This window comes from Anguilla anguilla, chromosome 12 (genome assembly GCF_013347855.1).
Source record: "Anguilla anguilla isolate fAngAng1 chromosome 12, fAngAng1.pri, whole genome shotgun sequence".
NCBI classification, from domain to species: Eukaryota; Metazoa; Chordata; class Actinopteri; order Anguilliformes; family Anguillidae; genus Anguilla; species Anguilla anguilla.
In genome coordinates this window covers 27,347,619-27,364,844 of record NC_049212.1, presented here as the reverse complement: position 1 = coordinate 27,364,844, position 17,226 = coordinate 27,347,619, and the positions used below count along the sequence as shown (strand labels likewise).

The 17,226-nt window shown below is 41.4% G+C and overlaps 1 protein-coding gene across 1 annotated transcript; it reads left to right on the top strand.

Moving 5' to 3' along the window:
* Nucleotides 1-5,991: 5,991 nt before the first annotated feature.
* tyw1 (tRNA-yW synthesizing protein 1 homolog (S. cerevisiae)) lies at nucleotides 5,992-16,834 on the top strand. Its single transcript, XM_035385029.1, has 16 exons — nucleotides 5,992-6,224; nucleotides 6,709-6,839; nucleotides 8,662-8,805; nucleotides 9,025-9,126; nucleotides 9,350-9,544; nucleotides 9,686-9,937; nucleotides 10,323-10,436; nucleotides 10,621-10,714; nucleotides 11,207-11,259; nucleotides 11,401-11,519; nucleotides 12,164-12,273; nucleotides 12,520-12,697; nucleotides 14,588-14,723; nucleotides 15,112-15,222; nucleotides 15,420-15,587; nucleotides 15,768-16,834. Exons 1-16 carry the CDS (start codon nucleotides 6,143-6,145, stop codon nucleotides 15,987-15,989), a joined length of 2,211 nt encoding a protein of 736 aa, XP_035240920.1. The 5' UTR covers nucleotides 5,992-6,142; the 3' UTR covers nucleotides 15,990-16,834.
* The last annotated feature ends 392 nt before the right edge of the window (nucleotides 16,835-17,226 follow it).

Below are 17,226 nucleotides of genomic sequence, written 5' to 3'. Positions count from 1 at the left end.
GATGTTCAAATGCATATATTTTTCATGGCTGAGAGTTAATAAACAAATCTTGATGTTGTGTTGTGTTAGCAGTTTCTTCCTTTTGGTGAAAACTGTAGTTGCAGGCACTGTAGATTTTATCTTGATTAATTTGGCATCCACTTACCCACTGGCTCTTGTTCATAAATCAGAATTTGATATAAAGCAATTACATTTTTTTGAAGGTTTTCCTCAAAATTTCATCACTTGAATGGTTCAGCTGCTGATGATAGGCAGTGCTGAGACAAATGAACAAGACTGCTTAGTTGTTGCCACCCATGTAACCGAGCTAACTGTCTTTCTGACAGTCTGTCAAACTATCTATTCATGTTCAGACTGTGAACTTGTACAGTACATACAAACAAGCTAATATACATGACATTAACTAGGTTATGTGGCAAGGTTGCTAATCAACAAGATGAGGTGGCCAACCAATTTGTTATTTGCGGGAAAAATACGTAGCTAGGTTTCTGACAGTGATTTTTATGTACCCGGTGTGAATGAAGCTAAGCTATATAATAATACCTCTGCTACTCCTGTACCTAGCACCACATGATGTCAGTCACACAGAACAGCTGCACAGTAGAGATGACTGATGTATAAATTAAATTTTTTGACAATATGGAGGTGTCAGCCTTTTGTTGTTTATATTAGGCCCGGACTTCTATAAATAAAGTAGACTAGTAGCCAGAACAAATGAGGCAGTAGATTCCAGCCTATGAGGTTATTGTATATGTGTGGCAACTGTGGGTTTCATTGGGCTGTCTTTTTACTTTTATTTTACTGACTTCAAACCCATAATCTCAAACACTTGTGAGCATATGTTATTCCATAGAACATTGTGAACACTGAGAAACCAGTAAAATCATGTTTAGCCTGAACCCATAAGAATATAACATAATGATGAGAATTAACCTTTCAGCCCATCTAGGCCTGACATTAACCTACACCCTGGAGATCATCAATCACTAACTATTTGCCTTCAAACCAGAGAGCAGCTACACTCAGCATTTACCGGCGAATTGAAGAACGTCCAGCACTCGCCGTTTACCAACAAACTAGAGAATATCCAGCGCTGGATCAAGCCTGGACTTGAACACCCAAAGAGTCTCTGCCTCTACTGCATGAACTGGTAAGCGGTTCTATGCAATGACAACACAAAAAATGTGAGAGTGAAAGCCTACCTGGGTCAGTACAGTACTGCTTGAATGTGTCTTGTTCTTGCAATGTTAATATTTAATATTTAAAAATAAATACATTTGACAAGGAGGCCATGAAATATTTGCTCTGAACATTATGTCGGCTATTAGTATTATTATATTATTATTAGTAGTAGTAGTAGTAGTAGCAGCAGCAGTAGTAGTAGTAGTACTGTGGAATTTTTTTTTTAAATCATCGTAGGTAATTCTTGAATCTGGGCTAGGGACTTTTTGGTTAAATCACACAATAGTCTGTGTGGTATATCCGTAGCGCGTGAAAGACAACAGACAATGCTGATGATGCGCAACTATTTCTAGATTTACCCTTGGCTCACCTAGCCGTGCGCACGGAGGCATTTGCTTCGCCAGCCAGTAGAGGGTCACATCTACCGTCCCGAGAAACCTGGTCTGATGATAAGGTCATCGAAGCCGATACATTCGCAGGTAAGGCATAAAAATTAGTTACGTTAACGTCATTTGGATGGACATTAGGCCGGATAGTTGGCTGCTCATGGAAGTGAGTTCGCACGTTCGTCTTCTGTCTAATAGTGTAATATTCTAGAACGGTATTGCCTTAAATATGCATAAAGCGACGATTTATGGTTCAGATGCTGTTACATCAAAATCTATATGCTGAAGCATCAATTTAAATAAGACTGTTTGCATCTATTGTTCATCCATATTGAGGATATTACTTCTTTAGTAGTTTGCTTGCAATTTAGTATGATTCGGTGGATGTTTGTTAACAATGCTTATAATCACTGTTGTCTCGTTACTGAATCAATATTTGCGTTCAATTTTTTTTGAATGACTGGCGGAGCAGTCACTGCGTTTTAAAATAAATAACTGCATCCTAAACGTACTGTAAATTGTACAATTTTAAAGTATATGTAAATTTCTGACCATGTGACTTGCTAATATTTATTCAATACTGACAGTTAAAATGCATAAGTTACTCTCCTTTACATTTATTTGCTCCACTAAGCACCCAGAGTTCTTAGGTTACACCTCAACATTTACAGATGTTGAACACTTAATATAGTTAAACAAATCAAACAAACTTTTCTTTACCACAGGTAGATTTATACCCAATATCCAGAGAGGTAACCTAAAAAAAAAAAAGTTTTTTAAAAACTGTGAAAATAACATGCATGTTTTCCTATAGAGGGCAAAATGCAGCAATTTCCTGAATCATCTATCAGTAGATACAAGAGTATCTTGTGTATTAGTTGGTTAGAGTGTATATTTTTATGATAAATGATAAATAAATACATAAATAAATAAGCAAACTGCCTTAGCCCTTACAGATAAGCCCTATACCTCCCTTAATTGCTGGTCATGGGTCATCACTAATTAGCATCATTAATTTTGAATCTGCATTGTCTTTGTCCAAGAGGTTAAGGAAGGCAACATGAAGTGCTTCTACTCCATGACACTGGTCCTCATGCTGGGTAAGAGACATTTTCACTCTCTCTTAGTGTGGTGGATGTTTTTACCATATCCAGAATATTGTGGAATTCTCAATGCATGCACTATATGCAAATTTTGAGCAAACAGCTGCTTGATCATGTGTTGTGCTGTCTCGAGAGACATCTTCTGCAGACCGCCACTCCGGTGTGTGCTGCCCATCAGTTTGCTGTCTGTCTGCAATCACACAGAGGCCATATTACATTTAGATTTTTGTAGAAACCAAAACCGAAATGGCTCTGTCCATCATTAGAAAGAGATCCTCCTTCCTCCTCATGTGAATCAGGTAACAGATGCTGTGATGTCATCAGGGGCGTCGTAGTGGGGGGAAAAGTGGGACTGACTACCCAGGGCTCGAATTGGGGTAGGGCCCTCGAAAAGCCTGGAATGATGCATGAGAGACATGGATCAAGAGAGGAAGGGGGCCCACAGAGCCTGCTTATGTATAGGGCCCAGAATTTTGTGCTACACCCCTGGATGTCATGCAGTGAAATTATTTCTGTTTCAGGCATCTCAGGAGGACGGGGGCAAGAGTTGTACCCCTGCATCACAACAGAGAGGTACCTAAGGATAGACTGTGAGTTCAGCCCCACCGACATCATGCCTGGCCCCTACTGCGAGTTTAAAGAGGACAGCAAACTGATGGGCAGCACACGCCCCAATGCTCAGCCCTACATGGACTTCAGGAGGCGGGCCAGCGTCACCCTAGAGCCCCCCGACATGTGCATCCTTATCCTCAGCAGTCCACTGAGTGATAAGGCCAGAACCTACTCCTGCCGTGTCATACAAGGAGGGGAGGCGCTGGAGAATAGCGTGGCACTGCATCCCCGTGAGTTAGTCTGCGCAGTGAGTCTGTCTGAAAAGATGGTTAAAGGTGTGTGTGTGTGTGTGTGTGTGTGTGTGTGTGTGTGCGTGTGCGCGTGCGCATGTGCGCGTGTGTGTGTGCATGTGTGTGTGGTGTGTGTGTGTGTGTGTGTGTGTGCATTTGTGTGTGTGGACCATTAGTCAGCACATCCATTTTAATTATCTTCATTGAAACAACTGAAAAGGTTTGACCTTGTGTTAGTGTTTGTTTAAAATGTGTGATTTGTGAAATATAAAAGGTGATGATGTGTTTGAGAGCAGAAAATTTGACTGTATTTTATTTCTCCTAGCAGCCATGTTAATTAAAATATATCATTGCGGTATGAATTTTAAAGACTAGTAGATTTGTGAATGACAAGATGCACACTGAATGGTTAAGGAGATGCAAATCAATGGAGAACAATTTAATCAGTTACGAAGAATTATTAAATATTTAAGCAAAGACTGATTAAATGGCTTTAGTTCCAAGTGCATCATTAACAATACAACAATGTTATACCAAGAAATATGGGTTGCATGACTACAGCCACAAGAATTTGTCCTCTAGGGGTCAGTGTACTTAATTCTAAACGTGCAAAATGCTTTCCTCTGTACTAAAATAGTATCAAGGTCTCTTCCTCTTCTGGATGAAGAATTTTTTTTTCTGTATCAAAATCTTACTGTTTTGCCAATGCAGTCTCCAGACCTGAACCTGACCAAAAATGAGAAGAATCAGTAGTGTTGTCCTTGCAAAGGAAGGCTGCACAAAGTATAATTTGACACCAACTTTTCAGGAAATAAAACAGAAAACTTTTTATTTATATTAAATTAGAATGTAGTTTTCCCATATTTTGAGCATAAAATACAGCTGATTACCTGTGTTATTTACTGAATCCTGTTGGAGATGACTGTATATGCATATGTGCACAGGTCACTGATTGATGTTTTCTGTCTCTTTACAGTACTTGTCGAATACTGTTCTGGCTTCAGTATTTTCTGCCAAGGCACCCCAAGACTGCTGCTGACTCTGATGTCATTTTTTGGGGTGCTGGGACCTCTGTCTGCTTATTAGCTGCTCCTGTGTGTCAGTTCTGCAACCACGAGGAGAACACTGTCACCCCGATTAACTACAGTAGTTCACAGACGACACGTTTGTGATGGCCTTTAAGTTTTAGCGAAATTACTGTATATGCTGAATGCAGTTCAGAGGGATGATCATCGCAGAGATTCAGATTGCATGAAACAACAGGAAATGTATTAATACAGTACATAACATGAAATTTACTATGCACAGTTGTGTCGTGCAATCTGAATCTGAATGAAACAACTGTGTAAAGTAAATATAACATGTATTAATACATAATATATTGTGAAATTTAACAATAAAATAATAGTTAATTTAGAGGTTTGCCTACTAACCTAACTGAAGGAATTAGTGGCAAAATCTATGAATCAATGGTATTAACGATTGATTCACACTAGTGAGTGGAATTTATTGTAGCCTAATACAGCAAGGCTACTGCTTTTTCCTGTTTTTTTTTTTTGTTTTTTTTTTTGGCGGAATAAACATTTGACTCTTGAAATGTTCTAAAGTGGACCTTTCATTTCGTTATGTTGCATTATGAGTCCTTCACTGTAAAAAATGGGAGATCTACTGGCAATTCATTTCCAGATCACTTCACTCACTTGACAGTGAGTAAATGCACGTTTCCCTTTATGGTCACTTCAGCACGTCTTTTCCTCCATCATCTTTTCCCACCCAGGGGAAATGGCGGAATTATCATGAAGTCTTCAAAGTACCGAGGGAGTGATGGTGTTTTTTTCTGCAAGGTTTCCACCTCTCCCTCTCTTGCTGTCACTCCAAAAACAATGGAAACAAAAAACAGACCTTGATGGTAGTGATAGCAATAGTGCTGCTAACTGTGCAATTGAGTGTTGCTTTGTGGTTGGGGACTCTTCTAATGCTTTCCTCACCAATATACTCACCTGCACAAAATGGTGTAAATATACAGCCTCTGACATTCCAGCCATTCACTCAGATTTACCACAGATCTGAACCAAGCTGGTCTCTTGATGATAAAGTTTGCCATGCTGACTAAAGCATGGTTATATTCATCTGTGCGAAAGTGGACATAGCTTGTTAGCCAGTTTAGCTACATGCTGTGTTGTACTTGTATTAGTCTAAAACAGGGAAATCAAACTCCAGCCCTGACAGGCTGCAAGGTCTACAGATTTTTCTGGTTTCCTTTCCATCAACAGTCGATAACAGTAGGTATTTTATCACGTAGAACAAAACGTGATAGGCTTAGGACATATTTTATGTTCGGCAGAAAAATAAATCCCAATGGGAAAAAAGGATTGGAGATCTGCCGAGGGAACGAGTGGGGTTTTGATACACACTCCAGAGCAGTAGGTGGCGATAATGCAACCTGAGGCTGTTTTGAAACCTGTGTTTAAACGCAACAAGAAGAAGAACAGCCTGTGGGGCTTGAGCTCTGCACGTACTGTTGCTGTGGTTTGTAGTGGCTAGTTTCACAACGTTCAAAGAACTGGAACTAGGCCTCAATGTCGGATTTCTCCATTGTTTTATGCACGAACTATAGTTAAGGTAAAGAATGCATAAGAAAACCGCTAGGATAGTATTGCTTTTGGTTACTTTTAATGTCCTGGACTGCACTTTCGGCGCCGACGTACAGGGTAAGTGTGCCCAGTTGCGATTGTCGTTGGTTATTCGTCCGTGTACTAGCTATCGTCTTGAAGAAAGGTTTAACTTTTTGTGAAGTTAAACTGGTTCTGTACTGGTGGCATTAATTCAGCCTACTTGCAACGCTGACACTACACAGTAAGTGAAAACGGCGTGATTACAGCTAGAATGGGTAAGACTAAGAAACAGCTATTTAGCTAACTTAGCATGACATTACACTCAGACATTTCAGCTCTAGCTCTTACGATATCAATCTCTTGTGCAGTCATTCTTGAATTATGAGCATATTGTATTGCAAACAAAACGAATACAATGCTAACGTTGCAGCTCCTGAAACGTTAGCAATAGCTGCAGTGAGTGGTTAACAAGTGGATTGCCTGAATTGTTGTTGTTAACCTTTCTTGCTTACTGACAGGTTACACGGTAACTTGCTCTTTTTCTGTGTGCCCATATCTGATTGTATCTTTATGTTTTCAGGTCCTTTAAAGAATGCCCCGAGTCGCACCGAGGGATACTTCATGCCATTATGGCAGAACAGATTATATGTGTACTCCGCTGCAGCAGTGTTCTTTGGGGTCTGGTTTACCGTGAAGATGACTCTGAAAAAGGTATTGCACAAAAGACATAGATTTAAAAGATTTTTATGTTAGTTGTCTCTGGTCAAGCCACATTAAAGATTTTCTACTGTAATAGCCTGGGTGAGCGCATGTAGGTGGTGGTGGTTGACATTGGCAATAATGTGAAGCAGACGTCACTTGAGCGTCGGCTTCCGGTTGTGACATCAGTTTTTGAGGTGTGCGATTGGTCGCCATAGGTTGTTACCTTACAGACTTGGCATGGCAGGTATGTCATCTGACCAAGTTATGGCTTGGTGGACCGGAATGCCCCACACCTATACAGCACTTTTCAGGGTTTCCTACAAAAATTACCACAATGATCACAGATGACCGCAGACTCTCAGCCCTTAAGAACTTTAAATTCTGTACCTTCAGACTTTGTGTAAACAGGCAGAATTCACAAGCAACTTCACTCGTCCACACTATAAAGCCTCAAACATGCCTAGTTTCACATACAAAGCACTGTCTATAAGTCACTAGAACTTGTGAAATCTAGCCCTGTCGTTAAGAAAAAAGAGAGCACCGGTGAACTCAGCAAGGGCCCGTTAGGCCAAGGAAGACCTCTACAGTTGTTGACTGAAGAAGTGTCATCATAATAAAGAAAAGCCCCCAAACACCTTTCCGGCAGATCGGAAACATTCTTCAGGTGGCAGGCGTGGATGTGTATGTGCCTACTGTTTGTGAAAGACTTTAAGAACGGAACTAGACAGGCTACATTGCAGGATGCAAACAACATCTTGACTGGCCAAGTCGTTCAGCCAATCTCAATCCAATTTAATATGCCTTCACATGCTGAAGGGAAAACTTGAGGCAACACGCCCCTGAGACGAGCAGGAGCTGAAGATGGCTGCAGTACAGGCCAGGCAGAGCATCTCCTAAGGAGATGTGCGGCACCTAGGGATCTCTGTGGGTCACATACTTTGAGCAGCCATTGCATGCATAGGATATGCGACAAAGTACTAAACAGGACTACTTTCATTTACATAACCTTAATATGCCTCAAACATTATGGTGTTTTGAAGTGAAGGGGTATAGATAAAAAGTGCTGTAATTTCTACATGGTGAAGCCAAAGTGTATAAAATACCCTTAAATAAAATTCTGATAAAGTACACTTCATCCATATGTGAATTGTTTAAAAAAGTATGAAGATGTCTATGAAATTGGTGGCAGTCTTCAGTATCATTGGCTTCATCCAAAAACAAATTCAACACAGTTCAGTTTTGCATTTTTCAAATTATGAACGTGGTTATCCTGCTGAACAAGACGTGTAATGTCTGAACAGTACCTGTTGAACTCATTGTGTGTGGTCATTGTTAAAGTGTGTAATGTTAGAAACATACTGTCTGCTGTCACAATTTTATAGATGGCCCCAGCTATGTTCTCTGCCTTTTTGTGAATTCAGCATGTGAGCAAAGGCAGCAGGATTATTAGTGAAAAGTAGTGTTGGTAAATCATTGTAAATCATTGTAAGGGATGTAACCTGAACTTGAAAAATGTTTTTGCACAGCTAATTTCATTTTAGGTATGATTAGATTTTATGTGAGAGGTGCATTATGTTTCTTCATTCATAAACTTCTGAAATTTTTAAACTGAATTTGGCTGTTTGCTGTAGGCTATACTGTAAAAGCGCTTTTTATTACCACGTAACCAATGTCAGAATTTTATGTCACGTTGTATGTAATATAATGTTTCATTATACCAGTTATGTCTCTATTTATAGAACACAGCATATATAGTTTGTGCATAATGTTCCCTTTACAGTGTTCATTAAGATCTGACCCAGTTTGATAAAATGAACACATTCTCTTCCAGTCCTGGAAGAAAAAGGTTGATGTTCCCGTGAAGTCTGGGCTGCACTCCACTGCAATAAGACAGAATGGAAATTTGGCTGAGAAGGAGAATATTCATGTTTCGGGTGTGAAGATTTTCTATGGATCACAGACTGGAACAGCAAAGGTGCAGTGTGATTGTAGATAAAATAGTTAGGGCTCTGTTGGTGCCTAATCACCAGTTACCCTGAGCCTTTTTCTTTGAAGTTTTGCTTGGGGATGTTCAGGTATGCTTTATTTTTATCTTTAAAGGTGAGAAAGATTTTGCCCAGAAATCGTGTATACCTCTTTGTTGCACAGTGAATTTGGCAGTGTAATTATTGACAGAATGTGTGAATTTCCTCAGGGTTTTGCTGAAGATCTGGCTGAAGAAGTTAAGATCAAGGGTCTGAGTGCTGAAGTAATCGACTTGAAAGATTATGATCCTGATGAAAACATTTCAAATGAGGTGAGCACATTTGTTTCATTTACCAATATGAAATATTTTACTTCCTTCTGCCTCCAAATGTGGCTATAAAATCCAAGACTAGACTTCCTGGTGCTACAAGAGTGTGTGAGTTGTTTTCAAATGTCACCACCCTTGTAACACTGTGTGTGGTAACACTGTAGTTGTTACCTCAAGGGCAATTGTCTCCCGACATTTATGTTGATCTTTGGTGGTTTGCTTCTAGGGTGCGAACAAAGTCATTTGTGTTTTCCTGCTTGCCACTTACACTGACGGGCAGCCCACTAAGAGCGCAGAGTGGTTTTGCAAGTGGCTGGAGGAGGCCTCCACTGACTTCCGATACGGCCAAACGTACCTTAAAGGCCTGCGATACGCCGTGTTTGGCCTGGGAAACTCTGTGTACGCCGACCACTACAATACGGTAGGAGGCTGTGTCTGTTGTTTTTGGCACATTATGTATGCCCTAAACAGGAATTGTAACGGCAGTGTTAAACTTGTGTATTGAGGTTTTGGCTTTGAATGAGTGGTCCTCAGCAAAAGCGGTGTTAATTTTTTTCCCCAGGTGGGCAGAAATGTAGATAAATGGCTGTGGATGCTGAGCGGAACCCGTGTCCTTACGCGAGGACAAGGAGACTGCAATGTGGTGAAGAGCCACAATGGGAGCATACAAGCAGACTTCCTGGCCTGGAAGGGTAGGTTTCTCAGCAGCCTTGCAGCCTTGGCCAAAGGAGAGAAGACATCCTGTAGCAACAAGTGCACAAACTGCAACTGCAAGAACCACGAGAGCCAACAGGAGCAGCCAGAGCTCTCAGAGGTGAGACTGTGCCACTCGCAGCTCACGGAGGTGAGACTGCGCCAGTCGCAGCTGTGTGTGTAAGTCAGAGGTGTGACTATCCGTGTTATGCATACCTTAAGCTTCTGCTCATAGAAACGGCTACCGGAAGAAAACCCCAAACAGAACATTTGATTCGGTTCCAAGTAGTTTCAAGAGCCGGTCCTTTCTTCTGCCTAAATTACTTAGTGCAGCAATCTACTTTCCTACGCCCTTTACTTAATACAAAGGCAGATGAGGGTATGTGTGTGTGCTTGTGTATGCATTGTGTATGGTTTTTGCAGGCTCAATGTTTATTTCCCAGCAGTAGGCTTGTGAAGTTTGCAGGTGCATGCCCAGAGTGGGTCTGAAAACTCTGTGTTTGCAGGTGGAGCTGTTTGAGTCCAGCAGTGATGCGGAATCAGAGGATGAAGAGACCAGCCATGATGTCATTGATGTGGAGGATCTGGGAAATATAATGAACCAAATTAAAAAAGCCAAGGTACATTAAAGACCATGATTATATAAACATAAATGACTATTTGTCCTTGGACTCTGTCATTACTGCACTACCCTGTCTTTACTGCTTAAACTTGTTATGTGCCACATACTGTTCTGGTAAGAGGGAAAGTGTAGGGTAGTGTTTTTCTTGCATCTGAGTTCATCATTGCCTGTGTTTGCTATAGCAAAAGGATAACCAGATGGTGAAGTTGTCCAAGAAGAAGGAGGAGCCAAGAGAAATGATCACCCCTTCCCTGAGGACAGCACTGACTAAACAAGGTACAACACCACCCTTCAGTAAAGCACAGCTACACCTACTCCTGTCCTGAGAGCAGCACAGTATAAACAGGGTGCAACACCACCCTTCAGTAAAGCACAGCTATACCCACTCCTGTCCTGAGAGCAGCACAATAAACAGGGTACAACACCACCCTTCTGTTAAGCACTGCTACACCCACTCCTGAGAGTAGCTCTGTCTAAACAGGGATCAGTCTTGTCCTCACACACTGAAACTCGTAATATGAAGAAATAACCATCAGCTGTGGAAAATGGTATTTCTCACAGCTGCTCTTGTAACTGACTAAGTGGTCCTGATTTTACTGATCTGAAAATTTCAGTGTTACTATGTAAATTCACCCCGGCTGTCTGGTTTAAATGAGGAATATTAATGATATGTTAATATTATACATGGATATTTTTGTTTTTTATTATTAAAAAAGAAAAAGTGATTTTGCATGTGGCCAAATGTATTCTTTTTTAAATTTTCCTCAGGTTACAAGCTGATTGGAAGTCACTCAGGGGTAAAGCTCTGTCGCTGGACCAAGGTAAATGGCTGCTCAGACCTGGCGACATTCGATGGTCAGAAATGGTTTTGATGTGTGACAGGAAAGTGGTCGTCTGAAAGCGTTTCACGCACGTGATTAGAGTTGCAGTTAGAGCAGACTGTCCCTGTTTGTGTGCTCCAGTCCATGCTGAGAGGAAGAGGAGGGTGCTACAAACACACCTTCTATGGAATCGAGTCTCACCGCTGCATGGAGACCACCCCCAGCCTCGCCTGCGCCAACAAATGTGTGTTCTGCTGGAGGTAGGAGAGCCTTTCTTTCTGTTATCAGAGCAAGGTCTGGTCGGATTTTGTATGTAGGCATTTGTTGAGTTGCACATGTTCCCGTTGTAGTTTGTGTGAAACTTTATATAAACTGTGCTGGTTTTGGACTATCCCATTGAATGTCGTAAGGAGTTGAGTAATGATTTCACTCAGTAGGAAATAGATGTTGGTACTGCTTGGCTGCATTGTATTGTTCGTGCTGTAATAAGTTTCAGAGGCTACGAAAATAGTATAATCAGTTTACAGAATGTACCTAAATATTGTCAAGACTGGAAGTGGTTAATTACCAGAAATATTGATCTGAAGAAGGGTAACTCTTTGAAGTGATTTCAGGGTTCCACACACTGCAGAAAATCGTGACTTAAAATGTTTAAAGATTTTAAAAATGGCAGTGCCTCCCTGGGTGCAGGTTATGAAACCCTCCCTTCCTGGGTGACCCTGCTGATGATCCTGCTCTCTGCTGGGCTGTAGGGTAATGGTGTGGTCTAGGGTCCATGCCAGCCTCTGGTTCTGATATGGTTCATTGTGTTGCCTCAGTCAAGAGTAACCAGTTATGGATTGTCTATAAAGAAGCTATTCCTCTCACCATAGACTGATGCTGTTCCCTGGCTCTCTTACCATAGACATCACACTAATCCTGTGGGCACAGAGTGGCGCTGGAAGATGGATCCTCCTGAGCAGATCCTGCAAGAGGCTCTGGAGAATCATAGAAACATGATCAGGCAGTTCAGAGGTAATACTCACATCAAACATGCAGAGGGTTCGGTATGTGTTTTATAATCTGGTATTCAGTTCTATAGGGGGGTGTTTTATGAAGAAAAGTTCTGGGTCACAGTTGGGAGAGCAGGTTATTTAATTGATGACATGTGAGGATTACAGATACTGATGAAACCCTAATGAAAGCCAAAGGAATGTAGCAGTCCTACCCCTGCAGTGTGCTCGGAGAGCTGTGTGCAAACAGGAAGCGCATATTTGGCAGGTGTCCCCGGGGTGCGTCCGGAGCGGTTTGAAGAGGGGATGGCCGTGAAGCACTGCGCCCTGTCGCTGGTGGGGGAGCCCATCATGTACCCTGAGATCAACACTTTCCTAAAGCTTCTGCACCGCCACCACATCTCCAGCTTCCTGGTGACCAACGCACAGTTTCCCAAGGAGATCAGGTACGGCTGTGCTGCACGGAATTACACCCTGAGGCTTATTTCATACCTGAGGAGATCAGGTAGGGCTGTACCATGCAAAATTACTTTCTGAAATTTCTTACCTGAAGTTATCAGATCTGCGCTCTCCTCCCATTACCAGCCTGTCAGCCAACTCCTACCAAAAAGGAGGGAGAGGTGCATGCGGAAGAGAGATCACATTTTTGAAGATGCATATGTGAAAATGCTTTTATTTCGGCAACGTTTACATAAATCGAAACGTTTAAAAAAATAAAAAATAAAATTAATCTTTACAGAAAACGTGGATTTTCCTAACCGCTGTTATGGCAGTTATACAATGATCATGATTGCCCTAGGCAGGAGCATCTGCCAAATTATGTAAATGTAAATTAATATTGCTTTACATTCAGGTGGATTTGCCTCTGGGTCAGTGACATTTCAAAGTTATCTACTCCAGTATTTTAACCAGTGCAGTCACCTATCTGAATTATGATGGTGCCTAGACAGGTGTGCAGCAAAAAAGACTTGAGGATTTCAGTGTCATTTGTGAGGATGCAGAATGACTGACTGATAGTTGTGCTCACAGTTTGCGTGTTTGAAATTTTGATTCTTCAGTGACATCCCCCTGTGCTCATATGATCTGCATGCTGTGGTGAGAGCCTATTCCACTCCAGTCTGCAACAGCACAGAGCTGCTGAATCTCACGTTTCCGTTTCATTGGTCGTGACCTTTAATTGGATCTTTCAGTTAGAAAGGATAGGAGTACTTTAACTTACAAGTAGGTGGTTTAGGTCAATTTAATTTGCTTCCTGTCTTCATGAGTAGTGTGAGATTGATTGTAATTATTAGGGGCCAGGCTCAATTACTTGTCTGGTGCTTTGGGTATATGTGGTAAACCCCTGAGCTAAATTATCTGTGATATTTTCCTGGATTTGACATGTCATCTAGCATTTCTCCAGTTATTAGAGCGAGCATAAGATTTATTTTACATGGTTAATATGTAAATTCCCTAGTTCCCTGGTAGTGTTCTGGAATATCTGCCACTGTGGCCTGCTGTAGTTCCGTAGTTTATAGTGCGGAACAATAATACTGGGGGTTGTATCCGTATCAGCCAAGATCTTTAAGCCTTCAAATCTTTATTTTATTGGTATTGGTAATCTAAATCTTTTTTTATTTCGTTTAAAGTTTTATTTGTAATTAAATATTCTTAGCAACTAAATCAGCTATTTTTACCAGCCAAACAGCCAAAGCTAAAATGTATTTTTAATGGAAACTAAACATGAATATTTTATTTATTCACCACCTTGTAAAATAAGGGCCCATAGAATGAGGCACACAGCAGTCTTTTTTTTTTTCATTTTGTTCACTCATCTTGTTCACATTAATGCATAATGAGACAAGGCAGATAAAAATAAATATGGATTACTCCAAAGTGGAAATCAAAATCTTAATCATAAATCAAATGGATGAATCATTCATAGCATAGATATGCCTAAATTATGTATTACAGGTGTAAATGTCTAAGGAGCAGGATTATGTTCATATTTGGGCTGACATTAATTGACATGAATGGAATTACATTACATGTGTTCTTTCGCTCTCATTATGCTATGTTATTGCTCTTGTTTGTTATTTTTGGTCTTGTAAGCCCATGCGGGCTGGGCACCTTTTGGTGTATGACACTTTGTAAAATAAAACCCTAAAACCTAAAGCATTAGCACCGGTGTAGAAGCGGCTGTTTTTCTAGTGCTTCCCTGCTGTAAAATGGGTGCAGATGAAGCTGAGCACGGCCTGCAGGCGTTATGCTGGTCTGCAGCGGTGTGAACAACCGCAATGCAAATGAAGAGCCCCGGGTGTGCAGTAAAGCCCCGTCTCCCTCGCTCCGCCCTGAAGGAGCCTGGAGCCGGTGACGCAGCTGTACGTTAGCGTGGACGCCAGCACCAGTGAGAGCCTGCGCAAGATCGATCGCCCGCTCTTCAAGGACTTCTGGCAGCGCTTCCTGGAGTGTCTCAGAGCTTTGGGGAAAAAGGTACTGTCCTGACGTACGCGTGCACACGGAACAGCGGAGCACTCGACACCTGTGCGCACTGAGCACGTGCACACACACTCACGCACATATTGGCTGTGTGCTAATTTAACATTTGATGGACAATTGTTCTGGCCAGTTTGGTAAATTACATCGGTATTTTTTCATCGGTTATTAGTGTTTCACTATCATTTAACATTTAAATGAGAATTCAGTTATTTTTTTTCCCCTAAATGTTTAAATTATAAATTGATACATTATTTTTAAAATTTATTTTTACTGCAAACCAATTATTAACATAATCTGCAAGCATCATTTTTTTTCTTCTGGACTACAACTCCCATAATGCCATTGTGTTTGAGTGCTGAGGTGGTTGTTCTCTTTTGAGCAGGAACAGCGCACAGTGTACAGACTGACCCTGGTTAAGGCCTGGAATGTGGATGAGCTGAAGGCCTACGCTGAGCTTGTCAATCTGGGCAAACCTGATTTTATTGAGGTGAAGGTACGTTGGACACGCTTCGGGTAAACATCAAGCCAGAACCAAATGAGCCAGTTCATGTATGGTCCTGCTGTTCCTTGTGGTGTAGTTAAGCTGTCTTAGAATGCAGAGTAGTTGCTGCCAGTTTTTCTATTTTTTGGCCTGAGATGGTATTATTTGGGGAGTCGTAAATCAGATGTTGTTTCTCTTAAATGCACCAGGGGGTGACCTACTGTGGAGAAAGTACTGCCAGCACTTTGACCATGGCCAATGTGCCGTGGCATGAGGAAGTGGTGCACTTCGTACAGGAGCTGGCTGACCTGCTCCCGGACTACGACATCGCCTCTGAGCACAAGCATTCAAACTGCCTCCTCATTGCCCATCATAAAGTAAGCCTGTCCCTCTACAGTCTTAGACTAGTGTGTCCCTGTCATACTGCAGCGGGCACACGTGTGCACACCCACCACATACACCTACACTTCAGAAACACAACAGAGAGAGGCACACACACTGTGTGTGTGTGTGTGTGTGCTGTTTCTGCAGTTTGCCTCTGTTCTGTGTTTCTGCAGTTTAAAGTGGAAGGGGAGTGGTGGACATGGATTGACTATGAAAGATTCCATGAGCTGATCCAGCGCTTTAATGAGAGTGGAGGCACCAGGACCTTCTCCTCCCGGGACTACATGGCCAAGACTCCAGACTGGGCCGTTTTTGGGGCCAGGGAGAGGGGGTTCGACCCTGCAGACATCCGCTTCCAAAGGAAAAACAAAACCAAAGACATATCGGGGTGTTGAAGACAGTCGATCATTTTCCATGATTCTGTTGGACAAGGATTCTACTTTTATATTCAGATTGAAAACCATCTGATCAGGAGGAGTACACGATTCCAAGGGTCTTCTGTCTGTTTTGTGCATTCGGATTGAGTTCTCTGAACAAAAGAACCAGTCAAGGTCATATCAGCTCTTTCATTGTTCCACTCAAGACATTTGCCAACAGATTAACATAATTAGAATCTTCGGTCCTTGTTTGGGTATTCAAATCCTCTCTCTCCCCCTCCCTCCCTTCCAGAGCGAAGGCCATTGTGTGTTAATTTGCTAGTTTGCTCCTGTAACAATAAATGTGCTGAGATTGTTTAGAAACATGTTACATTTTCATCTGATAATTGTGCAAACAGACTGCAAACTATGACAATACATTAGCATATATGATTCAGAAACAAGTTTCTTTTCATATTCGGACCTTCACGTGTTACATGATGCAGCACACCCAGGTACCATTGATGTGCAGTAACTAGAATTTGAAAAATGACCAGGATATTTGTATTGCCCACTTTGAGCTATTCATTTCAAGGATCCCACTAAACTGCTCATTCAGTTTTTGAAAGTGCACCAAGAGTGCCAAACCCAAAACATTATTCAACTGACAGACATGCAGAAATGATCAAACTAATGTTCTGAATTATGCTGTGCTATCCATATATACAAGTTTGGGTGTTCTTTTTTTGTGTAAATTCCAGGTTTGTATCTTATCGGTCCTTTAAATGTTGCTACTGACTTGACAAATGGATGTGAAAGTGTACATTTTTATTTGTAGGTTTGGGGTGCCAGTTACATTAATAAAGACTGTAACACTTGATGCATTCTGAGAGGCTGTATTGATACAACGGTGACAATGTGTTTATTGAGTTATTTCCTAAACATGGCCTTCAAAATGCTCCTGTTCAGAATCTTACTAAAATGAACAGTTCAGGGTTCAACTGGAGAAAAATGACATTGGAAACATCCCTACTGTAGTGTGTGTGTGTCCATGCAATTTAGCGATGGCATACTTTTTCCCTCCTATTTTACTTGTTAGGAAATTTCAGTGGATTCATTACAGCATCCTTATGACAACTGATGGGATAAATTCATTTTTTGAGGAAAAACAAACCCAGCAAACTTGCATCAGGTTCACACCAGACAATGAGCCAATCAAAAATGTGTATCTACCAAATCCAGCTTTTTTGTTGTTGACAAAATATGACTAGGTTTG

Bases quoted from the DNA above. Each gene is read 5' to 3' on its own strand.
- tyw1 (XM_035385029.1), top strand. From the start codon at position 6,143: ATGCATAAGAAAACCGCTAGGATAGTATTGCTTTTGGTTACTTTTAAT. The intron at 11,260-11,400 runs GTAAATGGCTGC...TGTGTGCTCCAG, and splicing joins AGCTCTGTCGCTGGACCAAG to TCCATGCTGAGAGGAAGAGG. The intron at 12,698-14,587 runs GTACGGCTGTGC...TCCGCCCTGAAG, and splicing joins CAGTTTCCCAAGGAGATCAG to GAGCCTGGAGCCGGTGACGC.